We start from the raw sequence: 19,737 nt of genomic DNA on the forward strand, positions 1-19,737 counted from the left end.
TGAGTGTTTACTGCTCATACTAAAGATGCAAGAAACAGAATAACTGAGTGTTTTAGTACAACTGATCTGCCAGGAGGATGAAAACTACTAAAAGAAAACAAATTTCCTGAAATGTGGATTAATGTGGGAAAGTTCAAATTATTGTCATGAGACTGTACTGCCCTCTAGGGATGTACAGCACAAAGTGCAGCTTAGGAAAAATTGAATTGATAGTATTATATCAATTCACCCCCCCCCCCCCCCCCCCCATTTTCGTTTGTTTGCTTTCAGTTTCTAATTAGTTGTTTGTTTTGTCCTATGCCCCATCATGTCGTATCTCAGACTCCAGTCTTTTTGTTTCCTTTGCTCAGGCCCCCAGACCCAGAAGGATAAACCATCATGAAACCATTTCAGCTGTGTTGGTGCAAATGAAAGGGACATTTGTATCAATGCTCGGTCTCCCAACATCCACTGAAGGATGTAAGGGCCTGATGCTATGCCACACAGCAAACCTTCTTCTAACCTGGAAAAGCGTGTCACATGTGTGACTTGAATGGGCTGCAGGTACCATCTCATGCTACTGGTAGTATCAAGGACAAAAGCAAAAAGCAAAACTGGAAGAGGGATGAAGTGAGAGCAATGGTTGGATGGATTTACAATAATATAGTAATTTATGGAGCTACTTTACCAAAAAACACTTTATTGTATTATATTCTGTGCTCTTAGTTTTTTGTTTTCATATTTACTCATTGAGCTACTTTATTTTTTAAATAATTAATTTATAATGTTTACCACAGCTTTTTTATTTTGTCATATTGTATTTTATAGTTATTGCTGCCAAACAAATACATGCCCCATGAGCCTCTCTTCACTGGCGTCACGTCCGCCTTTTTTAAGCTTCTAGGACTAATATTACAAGGTTAAGTAAAACCAGAAGAAAGAAAGAAAGAAAGAAAGAAAGAAAGAAAGAAAGAAAGAAAGAAAGAAAGAAAGAAAGAAAGAAAGAAAGAAAGCCATTGTCAGTATTATAGTAACATTTCGATGCAGCAATAGTTTAAAAAATTCTGATTACCCTGGATGATTTTGCATTCACTGATTTTTTTTATGGCCTAAAAGGGAAACGGGCGACGGAAAAAAAAAATTTTTTTTGCCTTGCAACTTCCGGGTTGTGGTGATGTCACTGTCCTAACCATGTGTCATTGGTTTTGTCCGTGCTTGAGAGTTTTCCCGCGCTACCCTCGGTGTAAAACCACACAGTGAGCTGTCACAGTGTAGTTAGCGTCTTAACAATATTTTACCGTATCTTTACATCCAAAGCTAATTTTAGCTATCATATTATGCCATCATCAGACTATGATCCGGCTTCTCTGCCGGACCTTTTACCGCTGTACTACCGGCGGCTTTTCCCATTCTCCCAGTATTACCGCTGGCTGAGCTACGGAGGAGGTGAGTACACAGGCATGGGAACCCAGCATAAATGCGGCTAAATAACTGTGGATGTTGATCTGTGTTGTGTTATGTAGGAAGTTACGTGTTTTGTTAGGCACTAAAATGGTAGAATTATTCTGGATTTGACTTTCTTCCAACTTAAGTAAGTCATCCTATTCAACCATTCTAGCTTGATATTAATGCCTCTACATTCATCAGTTAAAAGTAAAATGATTTTGTATTTCTGTATCCCTATGAATCTATAGTAATGCTGTTATTTAACAGGGATGCTGAAATTCTGGTCAGATACTCGTGTTTAAAATAAGCCACTAGCCAGTTATGAAACAAATGTTTGTTTTGTTTGAAGTGTTTTAAAATATTTCACGTATTCAGCACGTTATCATTTATCCAGCATAAACATTGCATTAGACACACAGCTGATCTGCAGAAAAATGTGAGCATTCATCACATATATTGATTTTTATGCCATTTAACACCAGAGTGGATCCTCTTCCTCCATAATACCCTGTCCCTGACATCCTCCTCTGTCACACCAGCCCTCTGCATGTCCTCCTTCAGTACAATCATGAAGCTGCACAGTGGCCTTCCTCTTTTCCTCCTGCTTGTCACCTCCATATTCAAAATCCTTTTCCCAGTACATTCACTGTCCCTTCTGTGCATACGTCCATCTCTGCTCTCTTTGTCTCCTGGTCACTCTCAATAAAAACCTGAGAATCTTCATCTCTGCCACCTCCGGATCAACTTTCTTACTTTTTGACAGTGCCCCTGTCTCCAATTCATACAACAGATCTCACTACCATTTAGCAGACCTTCCCTTTCACTCTTGCTGCTATCCTTCTGTCACTTGTCTCTACCATGCCGGCACTCTCTTCTTGACCTCTGTTGTGCACTAGCCATTATTGTAACTGCAGATGTATAAATATATCCACCTTTACTACCGCTCCTCCTTGCAGCTTCACTGTTACACCTGTCTCCCTCTCATTCACAGACATTTATTTTGTATTACATCTACTGACTTGGATAGATGCAGTACTGTAACATTTTCTTATAAATGAAACCGTAAAAGTGCAGTTCACAATAAAGCTAGGATCCACTGCTCTGTGATGCTGACATGTAAAACTATTAAGAGTTAGACAGAGAGTTAAAAATGCCCAAATACAGGACTAATGTGTGTGTGTCTTGTTGTGTTATTTGTTTTTGTTTTTCTTGTACAATCTCAGTGCAGAAAAACTACTTTCAAAATCGCGAGTTCTCGTTTACCCTGAAAGATGACATCTATGTACGCTACCAGTCGTTCAGCACGCAGAATGAGCTGGAGAAAGAAATGCAGAAGATGAACCCCTACAAGATCGACGTGGGAGCAGTGTACAGCCACAGGGTAATTTTCCACACCTTACCGAGTTTGTGCATCACAGCAGACATATGTATGGAGTATGTTTGTCTCCCTTTGTTGCCCACAGCCAAGTCAACACAACACTGTGAAATCGGGGACCTTCCAGGCTCTGGAGAAGGAGCTCGTGTTTGATATCGATATGACAGATTATGATGACGTCCGAAGCTGCTGCAGGTAGGTGAATTATGTATTTATTTCCTGTCGCAGAATATCCTGACCGTTTCATCGCCCACATAACACTTTAAAACTGTCATTTTAGTGCTGCTGACATCTGCTCCAAGTGCTGGACCTTAATGACCATCGCCATCCGTATCCTGGATAGAGCTCTTCAAGGTTTGGTCATCACAGATTCAGTGCCAGGTGACAGCTTGTGTGGATTTTTGTTGAAATTCTCATCAAGCATGTGCTGGTTTTTGTGTTACTTCCAGATGACTTTGGTTTCCAGCACCGTCTGTGGGTTTATTCTGGCAGAAGAGGAGTACATTGTTGGGTGTGTGATGAAGCTGCCCGGAAACTCTCTGTAGCAGCACGCTCTGCTGTGACAGAATACCTCAGCCTGGTCAAGGTACGAGTACTTCAACTTTTAATAGAAGTCCTTTGTAAGTACTTTCTACTTCCAAAGCTAATCAATTAAAGTTTTTTGTTTCTTTTTTTTTTTTTATAAACTGTAATTAACAACCACAGTTGACAGGTTGGGGTTGCTAAAACATAATTTGAATGTAACGCAGTTAGAGAAAAGTCAGTCAATTGATGCATTGCACATAAACCACCAAAAGCTACTTGTCCTGCCAGACCAAATAAGACTACTATAATAAGATGGTGAACTGTGATTATTATAATTAAACAAAGTGTCGCACCTACATTACAATGTGCTTCATGTGGATTCATAGAGCAGACCACACAACAGCTAGAACAGCATGTGATAGACAGACATGAAGTACAAATATTAAGACTCTTATTAAAACAAAATAAAAAGAGCATTTATTAAAAATTTAAAAAGATAAAACAGACTAATACCAGGGTTCGTACGGGTACTTGAAATCCTCGAAAATGCTTGAATTTTAATATTGTCTTTTCAAGGTTTGAAAAGTGCTTGAATTTCAGATGTGGTGCTTAAAAGTGCTTGAAACTGTATTTCATTCACCACAAATAACTATCTGACCGAATAGTTTTCTTATCAGATAGAGAAAGAAAATGAGTCGCAAAGTCTAAAAGCAAAATTTCTCCGACTGGGCTGCGTAGCACCTCTGCATGTCAGTCTGTTTCAATGTGTGACCCCGCCCCTCCCCCGGACAGTCGGGGATGCGTGCGCTAACATGCCTGGAGATTGCCGTTTTAATGAGTGTTTGATGGAAATGACAATGGTAGACTTTGCGCTCTCGAGTCACATGATAGGTGAGTCCTAGTAAATAATTTTTGAGAATGTGTACATAACACGTGCAAATTTTTAAAACTATTATTATTTTCCTAGCTATCAAACTTGCTGGAGAAATTATTGAAATGCACTGAGTGTGATGGGTGGCACGGCGGATGATCTGATATCGTCGTGTTGGTGTTGTTCCCAGATCATCGTGAAAATGTTGTTCCAGGTTCAACATTGCAAGTGACCAATCACATTGTTGTGACGTTATTCTTTTGCGCGCCAAGCCATTCGTGCATTTATGAAATTCCAATGTTGCTAGGACAATATCAGTTCTGCTTACCTTTTATTAAAGGGTTAGGGTCAGGGTCCGTTGATCGGCGGACAGAGGCGGTTTCTCACAGCTTAAGTACAGTTTTTTGTTTTACGGCGGTTTTTCCCGAAGTCGCAAAAGTATGACATCACAACATTCTGATTGGTCACTTGCAATGTTGATCCTGGAACAACATTTAGTATGATGACCTGGGAACAACACCAACACGACGATATCAGATCGTGCTAGTACAGCAGCGCTATTATAGCAGTTAGTTATGACATGGTGATTTATAGAATATGCTGTGAATTTGGCTAACATTACTTAGCAGTAGCAGTAATGTAAGTTACTTCACTCAAGTAAAAGCTTTAAACATTAGTCCGATACTTAACTAGCCAGCTTAAGGAAATAATGGTAATAAGAGGGACTGATCTACATGGGCACAAAGAATAGCCACTTTTTTGTGCTACCGAAGTTCCCTCGCTTTCATTCAAAATCTGATTATTTTTATAAATTATAAATGGCTTCAAGCTCAGTGGGGCTCATTATAATTGTACCTAATAATATCACAGATGATAGACTAAATAAATAGATTTTAGGTAGATGCTTGTGCATTCTTAAAGTCTTATATGTTGAATTGAACTGAGTATGTCATCTGTTCAAAGCCTCTCCCAGTCAGTGCTCCATGCTTGTCTTATTGTAAATGGTGTTATTAGCACAAACACTTTAAAGGTGATCATTTATGACTTTTACAGTAATACAGACAGCAATGTAGTTAAACAACTTAAATTTGGTTTTATTGGGAATTAACTTTAACCTGTTAGGCCCCCAGGGGTTTTTTGAGCTTTCTGCTCGAAAATGAAACGACCAAAAATAAATGGAGTATTTCTCTGCTATTACAGACTCTGTGTAAACAGTATTGGTATCAAAAATAAAGGTAACACTTGTGAGATGTCATCAGACATGTAAATAATACTGCAGATGTTACTATGTCAACGTTGCTGTGACTCAAACATAGAAAAATTTGATTTTTTTATATCCCTCGCCTAATTTTTAAAGGTATTTTATAGCATGTAACACCTTTGAAATTATGCTTCAGTTCACATTTAACTCTAGAAAATCATAAATCAAAATATGGATATTACCTATCCACAGATTCATGGTGACGTAACTGCTCTAAAATGTTTGGTGTCTTTGCTTTGTTTGGTGTTTGTAGAAATGGTTTATATGAGATTTTAGTTGAGATTCAGAGGTTTCTGTGGACACTACTCTTGTCGGCACTTATATTTTTGACCTCGTGTTATAACAGATTAAAGGTAATCTCTCTTTTGCCCCCATTTTTGGGGCGTGGGTGATTAACTAGTTAAAAAAACAAACATCTGTCTCCTATTTTTGTGCCACATAGGAAAGAAGAGTCAATGTCTGATGAGAAGACTTATTAATTTGGCCTTGCTGTGTATTATTGTGGTGTTTGGCGCAGTTTTCTTGTTTTATGGGATTTATGATTTTTTCTTTTCAAGTGGAGAATCTCTAACAAATGTGTTTTTTGAGTTTGTACCCTAATTGCTAAGTGAAACATGCATTCTTTTTATGGGTAATGTGCTGGAAAAGCTTGAAAGTGGACCTTGAAAGTGCTTAAAAAGTGCTTGAATTTGACCCTGAGAAATGTGGATGAACTCTGTAATACGGTACTTATTGAGTTAAAAGATGTGACTGTTTTCCTTACATCTGCACAGTCTTAAGACTCTGATTTGATTATTAATCAGACTGTTGTCTTATTTGTTGTTTCATGAGTAGCATACTAGTGAAATGTATCTTCCTCAAATGGCCTGCAATGTTTGATTTTAAAAATGTGATGTTTTGTAGGGTGGTGATGAAACCATAAAGAAAGTAGTGCTGACTGAACCAATTCACCCTTTTATCAGGTAACTGTTTGATACATTTTGGTGTTTGTCTTTTATAGTCTGTGTCTGTGTCTGTGTTCCAGCAAGATTGTATCCTCTCTTTCATCAACACAATCTCTGGACATCATTTTTAATTAGGACCATTTTTGTAAGCAGTGACACACTGTGTTCTTGTTTGCCTTGTGAATTTGCTAATTACTTTCACTGAGACAGCTGTCCTGGATTTCTGTGCTTGGGTGCAGTTGTGAGCACAGTGATCACCATGCCTGATCACTGGTTACACACACTTGGGTACATTGCACTCTGTGCTTTTTAAAATTGTGACTCTTTTTAACAGCAACTCTCTGAAAGTGGTGAAGGAATACTTTAGCCGATATGCACTACATGACCAGGACCTGATGGGAAGCAAGGAGTCTGTAGAAAAAGTGCTGGCACTCGTTCCTGAGGATATCCTTTTCTTAGTTTACCGCATATTTGCCACATAAAGTAATTGATTGGATCTGTAGACATTTGTTGGCAAAGACTCCAAAGATCTTGTTGAAAGTGACTTGACTTTATATATTACATGCCCGAAGCTACCTACAGCAGGAGTTCAAAAAGGAGAAGAAGCCTGAGAAACGTTGGGAACTGATTGAGGCAGAGGCTATAAGGAAACAGGTTGGTAACTTTGCTCACAGTTTTTACATTGTTTTACACATTAGAACAGAAGGGCTTATGGTCTTACAATCTATCTCCCTGAAGAGCACTGCAAAGAAGGGCCAGTACTTTGAAAACGAAATCATGCTGCAGTATTGTTACCCACGGCTCGACGCCAACGTCAGCAAAGGTGTGAACCATCTGCTGAAGAGTCCTTTCAGTGTACACCCCAAAACAGGTGAGCATACTTTAAAGAGGCTTGTACTGGAAATGTCTGGGCCTCTGCTAAGAGTACATGCTAGTAATGTTAGTAATATTGTATCACACTTTTTGGGCAAAGGTGCTCCTTGGAGCCAAGAGTCATACTGTGCATGTACATGATTGTAAACAAGAAGACAAAAATACACAGTTACTTGCTTGTTTCCTATATTTTTGCATATTTGTCAGACTTAAATGTTTCAGATAATCAGATACATTTTGATATTAGACAAAGATAACCCAAGTAAATATAAAATTCTGTTTTTAATGAATAAAAATAAGAAAATAAATAAGAAAAGCTTACACTGGATGGATATAAAATATTGGCTTCTTCATTCTGTTAAATGACATTCTGTCATTCATATCAAGGTTTATATTCCTGAAATGTCAGCTGTGTAATATTAAAGGCTTTTTATTGATATACCTCAAAACTCAGAGGACCTTGGATCTTTTTTCTTTGTCACCAGGTTGATTTAATCTGACTTACGTATGAGTGTATAAAACTGCGTCCTCTCTCTCTCTCTCTCTCTCTCTCTCTCTCTCTCTCTCTGTCCAGGCCGCATTTCTGTTCCCATAAATGTCAGTGAATTAGACAAATTTGATCCCTTTTCTGTGCCCACGATCAGGTAATAATTTAATGTTTGGTGCTCTGTTGTCTGCAGCATGTGAGTGATCCTCATGAAGACTGATGTTGTAACATTTTGTTTTATGTTGTTGTAGTCTGATCTGTGAGGAGTTGGATCGGCCCAGGCCAGGCGAAGAGAAAGAGAAATTAGAGGATGCGAAGGACAAGGCAGACGAGAAAGATGCAATAGAGAAGCGCAAGAGCAGAGGTGCTGGGGGAAAGAAAAATGCAAATATCTACCTGAAACTTTTACCTAAAAATACACCTGGACAGCACATAAAACTGAAATCTTCAGGCCTTTAAATGGGCTGACATAAGGTGTTTTGGGGGCTAGGGTCTTCTCAATGGCATGATGGTTTTTTCTGAGTGTAAAGATCATGTGACGTAGAATAATCACCGGCACTCTCTAAAATGCTCCTTACACATAATTGGCTAAGACGTACAGGCCTAGTCACTAGTAAGCGATCCAAAAACTTTCAATTCCCCTGCAAAGTGGCACATGGTTGCTGAAGGTTGCTGGCTGTTGCTAGGCGAGATTGTTTGCAAAGGGCGTGCTTCATCCAAAATCTTCTGATTGTTGTGGTTGCTACAAGATCACCTATTGTTTGCATAATTGCTTGCTGTTGCAGAATTATGAAATGCATCAAAAACAGCCAAAAGATGTTGAAGGACCAGATCAAGGGAAGAGCTAGTGGCATATAAAATGTTGTCATCTGGATAAAAATGTACATTTTGGTTAGCAAAGTTAATACTATTTATGTACATTTTGCCTTTAAATTAAAAATTGTGCCTAACTGCTGTAACACAACATATCTCAAATGGTGGAACTTTTACTTTGAAGGTGATCATTCTCCATGTCTGGTTCACATCGCATTTTTCACAATTTCACTGCAAATAGTTGGTGAGTGTAAGTGCAGACAAGTCAGTGTCTCCCATGTTAACTATACATGACTGCATAATCTTCTAGCAACCAAAGCAATGAAAAAGCAAACTTGTGACTAATTTCACTAGCAACTGCAATCAGTCACACAACTTTTCAAAATCTATGTACACCTGAATGAATGACTGGTGCATTGGAGTATAAAGTTCCCCCCAAAAATTGGAACTTTATATAGTAACTTTATATTTACTATATTCATATTGTGTAAGTATTTAAATATATCTTTAATGTATCTGAGTGTTTCAGCTAATGCTACTTTTACTACTTTTCTTCTCAGATTACAAAAGAACCAGCCTCGCGAAGTACATAAAATACTTTGACCAGTTTCTGGATGGAATGGCTCGTTCATGGAAAGGAGAGCGTCTCAGAAACAGTGGTAGGTTTCTTTCTTTTTCTTTTTTTTAATAGATTAAACAGAAAATTTCCAGCAACTTTTAATCATTTTGCTTTTCCTTTTTTTTCTCCTTCAGATCTTCAGAAAGAATTCTGAACTGGATCATCAGAGGTGACACCTCAGAACAACGTCCTGTTGCCTAATGTTGCTAATTATGTTGCTTTGTGGTGTTTTTGGTGCCATTTTTCTACTACACATTAATTTCACCAGAATCTGTTTTATTGTGCTTTGTAATAAAAGACTCGCTGATAAAACATTTAATAAAATGCTTAATAAATCCCTGATTTTTTTTAACATAAAATTTCACAGTAAAGTTTTATTTGTCTAATTGTGATGTATTTGTGATGAATAAATTCTGTATTTCTACTCTTGCAAACACATTGTCTTCCTTTAAAAAAAAATAAAAATAAAGGGTTTCACATGATTCACTTAATCCATTGAAGCTTAAGGATGAGGAGTTCCGTTGATGTGTATGCAGGGACTCCTCTGCCTCAAATCTATAATATTCAGGTTATAGGCTTTAATGATAACATCTGTAACTATCCAGTCCTTGTAATGAGAGTTTCAGCAGTTCCTGTGAGTCCATTCAATCTGAATATCTACTACTTCCTTCCTAGCGGGTTACATGCATGAATTATACTGCAATGCGAGATTTAGGTATGTTATGATTTCTGTTCTGTTCATGTTCTAACATTATTTAACTAGAACACATTTCAAATTAATTTTCATCCTTCAAAATCTGAAACTCCATGGAAAATATGATTTACTCTTGCTGTTGTTAAAAATGCTACTAACAAATGCAACATTAGGAATGACCAAGGATATTATGCTTTAGTTGATGCACCACATTCCTTTGCATATTTTGATCATGTTGGTGAATTGTTGATTCCAGAAATTCAAAGATTTGAAGTTGTTTCCAACTTAACTGCTTGTTGATTACCGAAAAAATTTTCTCATAGATTTGCAAGTTTTTGTCCTATGAATTTGCCATATTTTCTTTCAAATAAAAGAAAAATCCTCCTAAATTTACTTGTTTTTATTGGAAATTTAACCATTTTATTCTTGTAAATTAAAAGAAAATCTCTATCTTATTTCTCCCTAAATTGCTTTTTTTCCCTCAAGTATTTTCCTTTTTTTTCTTATTTGTTTCTTGTAACACCCCCCCCCCCCCCGCCTCCTAATATTTTTTAAATCTAAATTTTCCAGGTTTTTCTGACATGTTATGTTTTTTCAAAATATGTATATTTTCAAATATATCTTTCTTTGCCTTCAGTTTTGGCATGTGTTAGCCATTTCGTTTCTAACCAAATTTTTTTTCTTCAAAAATCTATTACTTTAATCTCAAAAGTTTTTAATTTTTCCAGCACCTAAACACAGCCCTTCTATTTTTTTTATTATTTTATTTTTGCCTTCAGCTGCACCAATATGCCATAAAGGGATACTCTTTGTCCCATGGGGGACAATAAATAAATAAATGAAGACCCAAACATTTTTACTGTTATAAAACTGTATAAGCCCAAAGCATTTTTTCTTCTTTTATTTTTCATTTTTTGAGACCTGACAATCTGAGGGAATATTTGGGTATTTGTGACTTAAATTTATTGATTTAATTTCAGAGAATATAAGTCTTTCCTCTTTCACTATAGTACTTTTGGAAATTTTATTACATTAAGCTTTGAGATTTGTTTGTATTCCTGTGTTTCGCGGTAGAATAAAGCTAAACAAACGAAGCCTGTGCCTTTAAATAACCCGGAAGTAGAAATTGTGGCTGAAGCGGATACTATCGTGAGGCGGAGGTCAGAAGTTCTCTCTCACAGCCATCTTGGATATAACGTCCTGAGTCGGTAAGTGTCTCCGCTGATAATCCAACATCATCCAGCTGTTTTTTACTCATTCCCACCTGAATCAAAGGGTTGGTGTGTTTATTGAATGTAGGGCCGTTATATCCGTACAACTATTACCGTTGTGTGGGCTCTCTACTCGGTGATAAATGTGTCGTTGTGCCGCTGATTACCGGCTCAAAATGGGGGAGCATGATGCCTTGCAGTCCGCTCACACCCTGTCAGGGCCGCATTGAGTTAGGTGGCCTGAGATGAGGGAGATATTTGAGTGACAACAAGTAGGTCACTTTAAAGAAGGTGAATTTGGAGGAAAATGCGGTAGACTGGGTTATTAGCGGCGAGCTTCCCCATGCTGAGGCTAACTTGAGCTAACACTGAGCCTGCGGGCTAAAGCATGGGTTCATTATGGCCTGTTCAGCCAGTTATGACAACTTCAAGTCGGTGTATTAACCATCACTTATGTTGGGGAGCTCATATGTCCCGACCTATGTAACTAATTGAATATCTAATCCTTATTTTTCTCCGCAGCAACTATGCCTGGTGAAGCCACAGAAACGGTCCCAGTCACCGAACAGGAGATGCAGCAGCCTCAAGTCGAGACTGGTTCGTATATTTTTGGCTTTTTCACAACCTGCATGCAGTGCTGCATATTAGAGAGTGGGGTTCTGGATGAGAGGCTCCGGGTTTAGGGAGTTAACTCAGCTGGCAGGACCCTGACTTGACGTAACAGGTGACTCACCAGCTGTGTGTTGGGGACGTCCAGCCCTAAAACAGTTAATACGTGTGTTTGGAGCAGAATGTATGGCCACACTGAGGGGATTTGCGGCAGTAAACGCTAATCCAGGACCCCTTTCTTTCATTTAAACACAGGCTCACAAATGTGTGTGGTGACTTGCACTGATAGCTGGATTTGGGACACAATGCATGGTGTTAAGTGTGGTTTTCCATGTGCATGATGAATGCCTTGAAAACCAACTAGGTGTGACAAAGTAGTGGCATTGTGTGTTGTGTAATTATTTTCATGTGACATTACAATTTTGCTTTAGCAGCATTTTATAAACCATCTATTTTCGTTGAAGAGAACTGTGCTTTTAAGCACATGTTATACTTGTTTAGGGCAGGTTGTCTGCAGCATTGGTACATTGTTTAAACGAATGAGTCTGTCGCCTTAACAAAAGTCTATGCGATTCCCTGTTGTTTACAGCAATTTGATAAACAACAGTGCATTATATGCTTGAGTAAATTAAGCCCCACTTGGAAAATGTTTTTATCGCTGTCCCAGTGGTTTTTATTGTGGAAGACAAAAATATTTTTGGTGGAAAGAAATGTAAGCTTTTCCTGCAGAGTTTTTGCCACATATCAAACAGAGCTTGGCCTCTGACTAAAGAATGCACCTCATGCATCAAATTGAAGAAAAAGGCTCAGAAATTAGATTAGGACTTAAAAAGGCCAGTTTTAAAGTCTGAATAAAACCCTGACAGTACAGCACAGACCTTAATGATGGCAATAAGTCTGTTTGGTGGTATTATAAAACATAAAAACTTAGTAGGACAAAAGGACTGAAACTGTAGTCCACCATGGACAGACCGGTTTAATTCGTGATGGCCATGCAATATTATGCAGTCCAGTCACTCACTACAGTGGGGATTCAATGCACTACTACAAATTACACTTGAATGAATTTTGAAAGTTAGTCTGTATGCATTACACCTAGCCAGGGATGTCCAACTCCAGTCCTCAAGAGCTACTGCCCTGCAGCTTTTAGATGCATCCCTACTCCAACACAGCTGAATCACATGGTTGGGTTACCTCTTGAGCATGCCATCATGTTTGGAAAAGGCCTGGTTGCAAGCCATTCATTTGCTTCAGGTGTGTTGGAACAAGGATGCATCTAAAAGCTGCAGGACAGTAGCTCTCGAGGACTGGAGCCGGACACCCCTGCACAAAGCCATTTTCACCAGAAAAGGGAGAAAAAGCAATTCTAGTTATCTGGTGTTGTTGTAAGTCAGAAGTTGTTGATGAATTTGCTGTAAAAAAAAATTAAAACTATTTAGACTACATCACAATTCTTTCTCTATTTGTATCTTAAAAATTCTCGAGCTCAGTTTGTGTGTGTGTGTGTGTATATACAGTTAAATGATACAAGAAGTGCATCATTACCCTATTTTTTTTTTGGGGGGGGGGGGGGATTTTGTTTTTATAGGGAAATCAGACTTTGTTTTGCTGAAAGCATTTAGTCAGATGATATGAAATGACTCAACATATGTTGATAGAGTGCTCAAAGCGTAAAATATATTGATCTGAAATATGTTCCAAAGTTATACATTTAAAAATAAATAAATAAAAAGCTATCTCATTGTGACAAATTCAAATGAATACTACTTTATTTTTAACTTTAAGCCTGCTGGTAACTTTTGTTGGACACTATGTAAAATACAGAATTGTAATTTTCACAGTGGTTGTATTTGTTGTTTACTCTATCCATGTAATTGGATATTGGTGAAGGACTAAGAGTAGCAAAGGTAGCTTTGTGCATTTATTTGAACTTTGAACATGCAGATTTAAGACAACAGAGTGATGGTAGATGCTGCACTGCAGTCTTATTGTACTCCCATGATCAGTTTGGACTAGAGGGAGCAAGGAACACAAATTAACCTTTGACTGGAAAAGTGTAGTGGCTGAAGCTTTAGACTGGGTGAGTTTTGGATATTGTTCAAGATAAAAGCTGTGAGGTAATTAACAGAAACATTTCATAGTAATGTTGCCTGTAGATCTGCTAATGCTGCCTGTACTGATCCCCTCTTGGTATAAGAGTACTTTTGAATTAGTCAAGAAATGCTACTGAAGCAGTGAAGTGATCTCCTTCAGCGCTTTCTAAGTGCAGTCCTGTATATCGAGTCGTACACTTTGAATTGACATGCTGCTGTTTCCTGTCACATTTGGACACTGCATGTATTTTAGGACTTGAGCACAGTTTTGTTTTTGGGGTTTTTGGGAGCATATTTAACAACAACAAAGTGGGCTGATTCCTGAATTTCTGCAACTTTCTCACATACACAAATTCTTCTTCACGTGTGGAGCACAATTTTATTTTATTTATTTTTCCTTGTCGTGTTGAAGCTCGTAGTCTTGGTCCTCAAATCATCACGGTGAATGCCCTACACCCCGTCACAATGTTCTTAGTATTGAATGAATTTCCTCCTGTGATAGCTGTTTCCACTGTGAGCAAGGCAGTCCCACTGGAGAACCCCCCAGAAACCTCTGCTCAAGCTAAAGAGAGCGCTTCTGCAGAAGAAGCTCGCAGTCAGGCTACCTGTGACCAAGCAAATGGTGTAGCTGCAAACCAAGACGTGACCAGGGAAATGGAAGCAAGTGGGTTGAACCCAATACCTTTGTCTCAGCAAGGGCTCACTGCTGAAGTAGCAGAAGTTTTAGTTGGTTTGGCAACTCTCAATGAGTCTTGGCAATCTGCTGAGGCTGTGAGTGTTTCTTCAGAGTTGCATATTTGTGAAGGAGCAGTTACTGCTGGAGAGGAAAGTCAGTTCTTCATTTCAGCCGAAGAATTGACCACCCAAGAGGTTATGCTGACTTCTGAAGAACAGTCAGGAGTACCTGGAGGAAAAACCTCAGCTGATCCAAAGCCTTGTACCTCTGGAGATGGGAAGGCCAGAGATGACGCGGAGACTGTGGTAGAAGGTTTAAAGAATATGGGCTTGGATGCAGCTCAAGATGGAGTAGATGCTGGTGACGTGAACGTCACCACGGATACTCAAAATGAAAATGTTGACAAGACGGAGCCTGTAATACTTCTGTCCGAGGTCATTCAGTCAATGGAAGCCGCTAAATCTGAAGCCCAACCTGTTTCCACCCGCCACCTTTCAGGTTGGTTTATGTTCTGTGAAACCAGAATCACATTAAACACCTCTTGTTTATTTATGATTTATTTGGTCCCCACCTTTTCAATACATCTTGTTGGCTTGTTTCTATTCAGCATGTGGTCATGATGACATTTAACACTTGGTGCCAAGTTGCTTGAGGCTGCTGGCTTTTTGTAAGGGAGAGTTTAAATTTTCTGGAAGTATATCATAATTGACATAAAGTGTAGTTATTCTTTGACTTGTTTTGATGCAGTGTACTGTCCTTTTTTACCATCCTTTTTATGACCTTTTTACACATTTGTTTGCCTAAAGTGTAGTTTTTTTAAAAAAAAAATTATGGTAAATCTAAAGCATAATTATGACCCATTTCAATAAAAACTTGGATTTAGTTGAATTGGGTTAGTTTGTTTTGCCTGGTGTTTGCTTTTACTTGATGTACCAGTTCATTGGTGCTGTGTTTGTGTTGTGTGATTTCGTAAAATGTGCGTCCACACTAAATAGTTTTTCAGTGTGGAAGTTAAAAAGTGTCTTGTACATTGAGTGGCTGTTTGCATCCAACTCAAGGGAGGTATGCTTTTTTTCCTAACCCTAAGCCAGAAGATTGGGTCTTGATTTGACAATTTAACCCGCATGAGAAAGACCTCCAATATCAAAACAAAAGAAAAACTTGAATCTTTTTTTGTTCAGCTACACCTCCTGCCCCAGCTTCCTCCAAGCAACCTGAGGCAGCTTCAGGCCCTGCTAAGCCCAAAGGCAAAAATGCCAAGAGTGCACAGGGTGCCTCTGCCCCAAAGGCTGTCCCTGGCAGAAGAAAGCGTTCCTCTATGTCTGTCTCTTCGTCCTCTCCTACCTCGCCAAAATCAACTCCCTCCTCTACTCCATTGTCACCTTTGCCATCTCCCCTTGTTGCCTCACCTGGCAGCTCCTCTGCTAATCAGGGTAACCGTTCGGGCCCAAAAGTTGTCAAGGCTGGCAAACAGGGTAAGGCTAAAAAGGGAGAGGCATTTGTGCCTGCTCCTGTCCCCGAGTGCAAGGCCACAGGAGTTGATGAAAAGCCAACAGAGCCTAGCCTCAAGCATAATGTAGCTGATGATGCTAAACATGCCCTGAGTGAGACAAAAACCCCATCACCAGGTGCGACAAAGGCTAATGCAGTGCCACCTGCTTTTAAAGTTACCTCAAAGCCTGCTGTTGCAGCACCAGTATCATTTTCAGATACGATTGCCTCTAGTCCTCCTAAGTCAGCTGATGTTAAAGCAATCTCATCGAAAAATGCTCCACTTATTGCATCTGTTGACGATGAGCTCCCTCCCCTTATCCCACCTGAGAAACCAGTTAAAATGCCAGCTTGTGCATCTCCTGTTGAGAAACAAGGTACAAAGCCTGCTACATGTCCTAAGCCTAATGCTGAGAGCTGCAGTTCTGCTCCTGTAGAGGCTACAAAGACACCAGTTAAACCAAAGGCAGACAAGCCAAAGCCTGTTAAGGTTGCTGAAGCAGCAGCCCCAGTAAAATCAGCTCCCACTGAAGTTGCTAAGGTGTCTTCTGAAATATCAGCTGTAGCTGATGTTGCTAAACCAGCTCCTGTCAAAGCTCCAAAAGCAGGTTCCAAGACTAAACCAGCAAACCCTGGCAAAGTTGAGGAGGTTGTGGTGGAAACCCCAAGCAAGCCTGCTCCTACCCAGGCTGCTAAGCCAGCTCCTGGGGCCAAAACTGCTTCTGCTGAGGCTGCTGACAAAGCTTCTAATAGAACTAAACCACCTGCCAAGGAAAAACCTGCTCCTGCAGAAACTAAGCCAGTAGCTGAGGCCAAACTTGTGCCTACTGAGACCGCTAAGCAGACAGCTGAGGCCAAACCTGCTCCCATAGAGGCCAGTAAGCCAGCAACTGTCGACAAAGCCCCAAATGTAGCTAAACCACCTGCGAAGGCCAAACCGGCTCCCCCAGAGACTGCTAAGCCAGCAGCCGAGGCCAAACCGGCTCCCCCAGAGACTGCTAAGCCAGGAGCCGAGGCCAAACCGGCTCCCCCAGAGACTGCTAAGCCAGCAGCCGAGGCCAAACCGGCTCCCCCAGAGACTGCTAAGCCAGCAGCCGAGGCCAAACCGGCTCCCCCAGAGACTGCTAAGCCAGCAGCCGAGGCCAAACCGGCTCCCCCAGAGACTGCTAAGCCAGCAGCCGAGGCCAAAGCGGCTCCTTCAGAGACCGTTAAGCCACTGATTGAAGCCAACTCTACAACCACTGAGGCTACTAAGGCAGCCAAATGTGCCTCCAAGAAGACACCTAAGCCAGTGGCTGAGGCCAAATCTGTCCCCAACAAGGTTCCTAAACAAGCTGAAGAGATTAAAACTGCAGCTCCTAAGGCTGCAAAGCCAGACGCAGAGGTCATGTCTGCCCCTGCTGATGTTAACATGATAGCTGCAGCACCTAAGCCAGCTGAAGATGTCAAGCCAGCCAAAGTGGTGGATGTTAGTGCAGCACCAGCTGAGGTTGCTAAACCTGTAAAACCAGTTGCAGACCCTTCACCTGCTCCCTTAAAGCCCACTCCAGTTGAGCCTGCTGTTCCTAACCCAGCTCCCCGTAAACTCACGTTTGCTGAGGCAGTTGCAAAACCTGCCCCTGTTAAACCTGAGGTTGAGTTAATTACATCAACTCCTCCTCAACCTGTCTCGCCACCTAAACCTGCCCCCACACCTGCTAAAACCCCAGCCAAGATGGAGCCTGTGAACGACAAGAACAACAATGGTATTTCCTCCTTTCTCTCCTCTTGTGCCGTCTGTTTGTTTTGGGTTTTTTTTTTTTCCCCCACCTGTTAGCGTTCTGAAAGATGTTCAGATGCTTAACTATGCCTTTCTCTTACAAAGGTTAGCTTGCGAAATAAATGTTATATCTCCTATAGATGCTAAAATATAAGATGCTATTAGATTTTGGCAAGTGTGCTCTTGGTTTTGGAATGCATTAGTTCTATTCGGTACTGTTTGTTTAAAATGTAGTGCAGGTCAGGGCTGGTATTATCATGTGTTGTCTAATCAAGTTTGGAAATTGCTTTTTTGGCTGGAAAGAGATTATGTTCTCAACAAAATTACTATAATGATAATAAGATGACAGAAAATGTGCTGTTTTGAATCGAAGTACTTTGTTCCACAATGTTGGTGCAGCTTACCTTCAGATTAACTTTCAGGTGTACACATGTAACCTAAGTGGCACATTGTGACAGTTTCTCTGTTGGTCTCTGCAGGATCCGGCACTGAGTCGGACAGCGACGACTCAGTCCCTGAGCTGGAGGAACAGGACTCTGCACAGACACAGACACAGCAAGCTCAGGTGAGACTTGAGTCTGTTTTATTGTGTTCACTGGTATAGATGTCCGTCATTGACTCTTCACTGATGATTTACACAGTGACTTTCGTTCTTCTGAGCCTACTGAAGCCAGCCTTTCTGTCCTGAGAAGAGATGAATATAAAACGTATCTAATCGCTTATTCTGCATTTACTCGTTGGTGTAAAACACTTAATGTAAATTCTACTTTAGCTTGCAGCAGCTGCCGAAATAGATGAGGAACCTGTCAGCAAAGCCAAACAGAGCCGCAGTGAAAAGAAGGCACGAAAGGTAACAGTCCCAGTTCACCCAGTGCTCTATAAACATTCTGTACGTCTAAAGATTAGCTTTGGTAAATTTACTTCCATTTCTTTCAGGCAATGTCAAAGCTTGGTCTCAGGCAGGTAACAGGAGTCACTAGGGTCACCATTCGCAAGTCAAAGAACATCTTGTTCGTCATCACCAAGCCAGATGTCTACAAGAGCCCTGCATCAGATACATACATCGTCTTCGGGGAAGCTAAGGTAACGCGCCAACAACAATACCAGTTGTCAGGGTTTGTCAGTAGAGCTGCTGAGTGTGTGTAGTCTTGGCTTTGTGTAATGCAGGCAAATGGATTCCATCACCGCATTCATAAGCTAAATATTTTTGCTAAATGATGTGCTGACCTCTTAACTTCCTCACTGCTTTCCTCAGATTGAAGATCTTTCCCAGCAAGCCCAGCTGGCCGCTGCAGAAAAATTCAAGGTACCGGGAGAAACTGTATCAAACGTCCAGGAAAACACACAGACGCCAACAGTACAGGAGGAAAGCGAAGAAGAAGAGGTGAGATGCAGTTTAGTCAAGTGAAGATGGGCATGGCTTTGTGTTGGAGAGATGATTAATGTTTGCATTGATTATTTTCATAGGTTGATGAGACCGGAGTTGAGGTCAAGGACATCGAACTCGTCATGTCACAAGCCAACGTGTCGAGGGCGAAGGCTGTACGCGCCCTGAAAAATAACAACAACGACATCGTCAATGCCATCATGGTGAGATTTTAACTATCTATCAAAACAATTTAAACACTTTACTCTCCAGTGCTCTTAAGTGATGATTTAACACAGTGACTTTCGTTCTTCTGAGTCATATGAAGCCAACATTTCTGTCCTGAGAAGAGAGCAAAGCTTTAAAATTATATCAGCTAATATTTACACATCCACTGACTTTTGCTTTTGCTGTTTTGCAGGAGTTGACAATGTAATGGGGACCCTGTCGACGAAGAGTTGACAAAAGGTTGCTGATTTAATCCAAACTCATTTATACAATTTATACCCAAGATGGAAATAAAGTTGTGGCTTGATGAAATTAAATTTTGTTTCGTTTGTGGTTCTTTAGTGGGGAAAATGGAGCTCTGCTATATGAGCAAATGTAATTATTAGTCTGGTTAAGGCCGGAGTAGAGTCACAGTCC

The 19,737-nt window shown here is 40.2% G+C and overlaps 2 protein-coding genes, 1 long non-coding RNA gene and 2 other non-coding genes across 6 annotated transcripts; all 5 read left to right on the top strand.

Moving 5' to 3' along the window:
• The first annotated feature begins 1,149 nt into the window (after positions 1-1,149).
• Positions 1,150-9,617, top strand: prim1 (DNA primase subunit 1). The gene is made up of 13 exons (XM_085146006.1): positions 1,150-1,425; positions 2,649-2,806; positions 2,889-2,995; positions 3,081-3,154; positions 3,250-3,386; positions 6,361-6,419; positions 6,736-6,845; positions 6,964-7,055; positions 7,140-7,272; positions 7,849-7,918; positions 8,013-8,125; positions 9,135-9,233; positions 9,328-9,617. The coding sequence occupies exons 1-13, from the start codon at positions 1,317-1,319 to the stop codon at positions 9,345-9,347; spliced, it is 1,281 nt and encodes a 426-aa protein (XP_085002132.1). The 5' UTR covers positions 1,150-1,316; the 3' UTR covers positions 9,348-9,617.
• On the top strand, positions 3,395-5,963 carry LOC146494495 (uncharacterized). The gene is made up of 2 exons (XR_014871547.1): positions 3,395-5,140; positions 5,174-5,963. It is a non-coding gene; the product is annotated as an uncharacterized LOC146494495 (long non-coding RNA).
• A 1,350-nt stretch (positions 9,618-10,967) lies between the features above and the next one.
• On the top strand, positions 10,968-19,637 carry naca (nascent polypeptide associated complex subunit alpha). 2 transcript variants are annotated; one of them, XM_085146004.1, is made up of 9 exons: positions 10,968-11,095; positions 11,621-11,695; positions 15,658-17,712; positions 18,206-18,291; positions 18,499-18,576; positions 18,663-18,809; positions 18,982-19,110; positions 19,194-19,316; positions 19,514-19,637. In XM_085146004.1, exons 2-9 carry the CDS (start codon positions 11,626-11,628, stop codon positions 19,526-19,528), a joined length of 2,703 nt encoding a protein of 900 aa, XP_085002130.1. In that variant the 5' UTR covers positions 10,968-11,095; positions 11,621-11,625; the 3' UTR covers positions 19,529-19,637. The 2 variants fall into 2 exon arrangements, with proteins under 2 accessions (XP_085002130.1, XP_085002131.1); XM_085146005.1 differs by having other exon boundaries at positions 11,059-11,163.
• Positions 18,346-18,419, top strand: LOC146494497 (small nucleolar RNA SNORD59). The gene has a single exon (XR_014871745.1). It is a non-coding gene; the product is annotated as a small nucleolar RNA SNORD59 (small nucleolar RNA).
• On the top strand, positions 19,369-19,443 carry LOC146494498 (small nucleolar RNA SNORD59). Its single transcript, XR_014871746.1, has one exon. It is a non-coding gene; the product is annotated as a small nucleolar RNA SNORD59 (small nucleolar RNA).
• Positions 19,638-19,737: the final 100 nt, after the last annotated feature.

Source organism: Neolamprologus multifasciatus, chromosome 20 (genome assembly GCF_963576455.1).
Source record: "Neolamprologus multifasciatus chromosome 20, fNeoMul1.2, whole genome shotgun sequence".
Lineage (NCBI taxonomy): Eukaryota > Metazoa > Chordata > Actinopteri > Cichliformes > Cichlidae > Neolamprologus > Neolamprologus multifasciatus.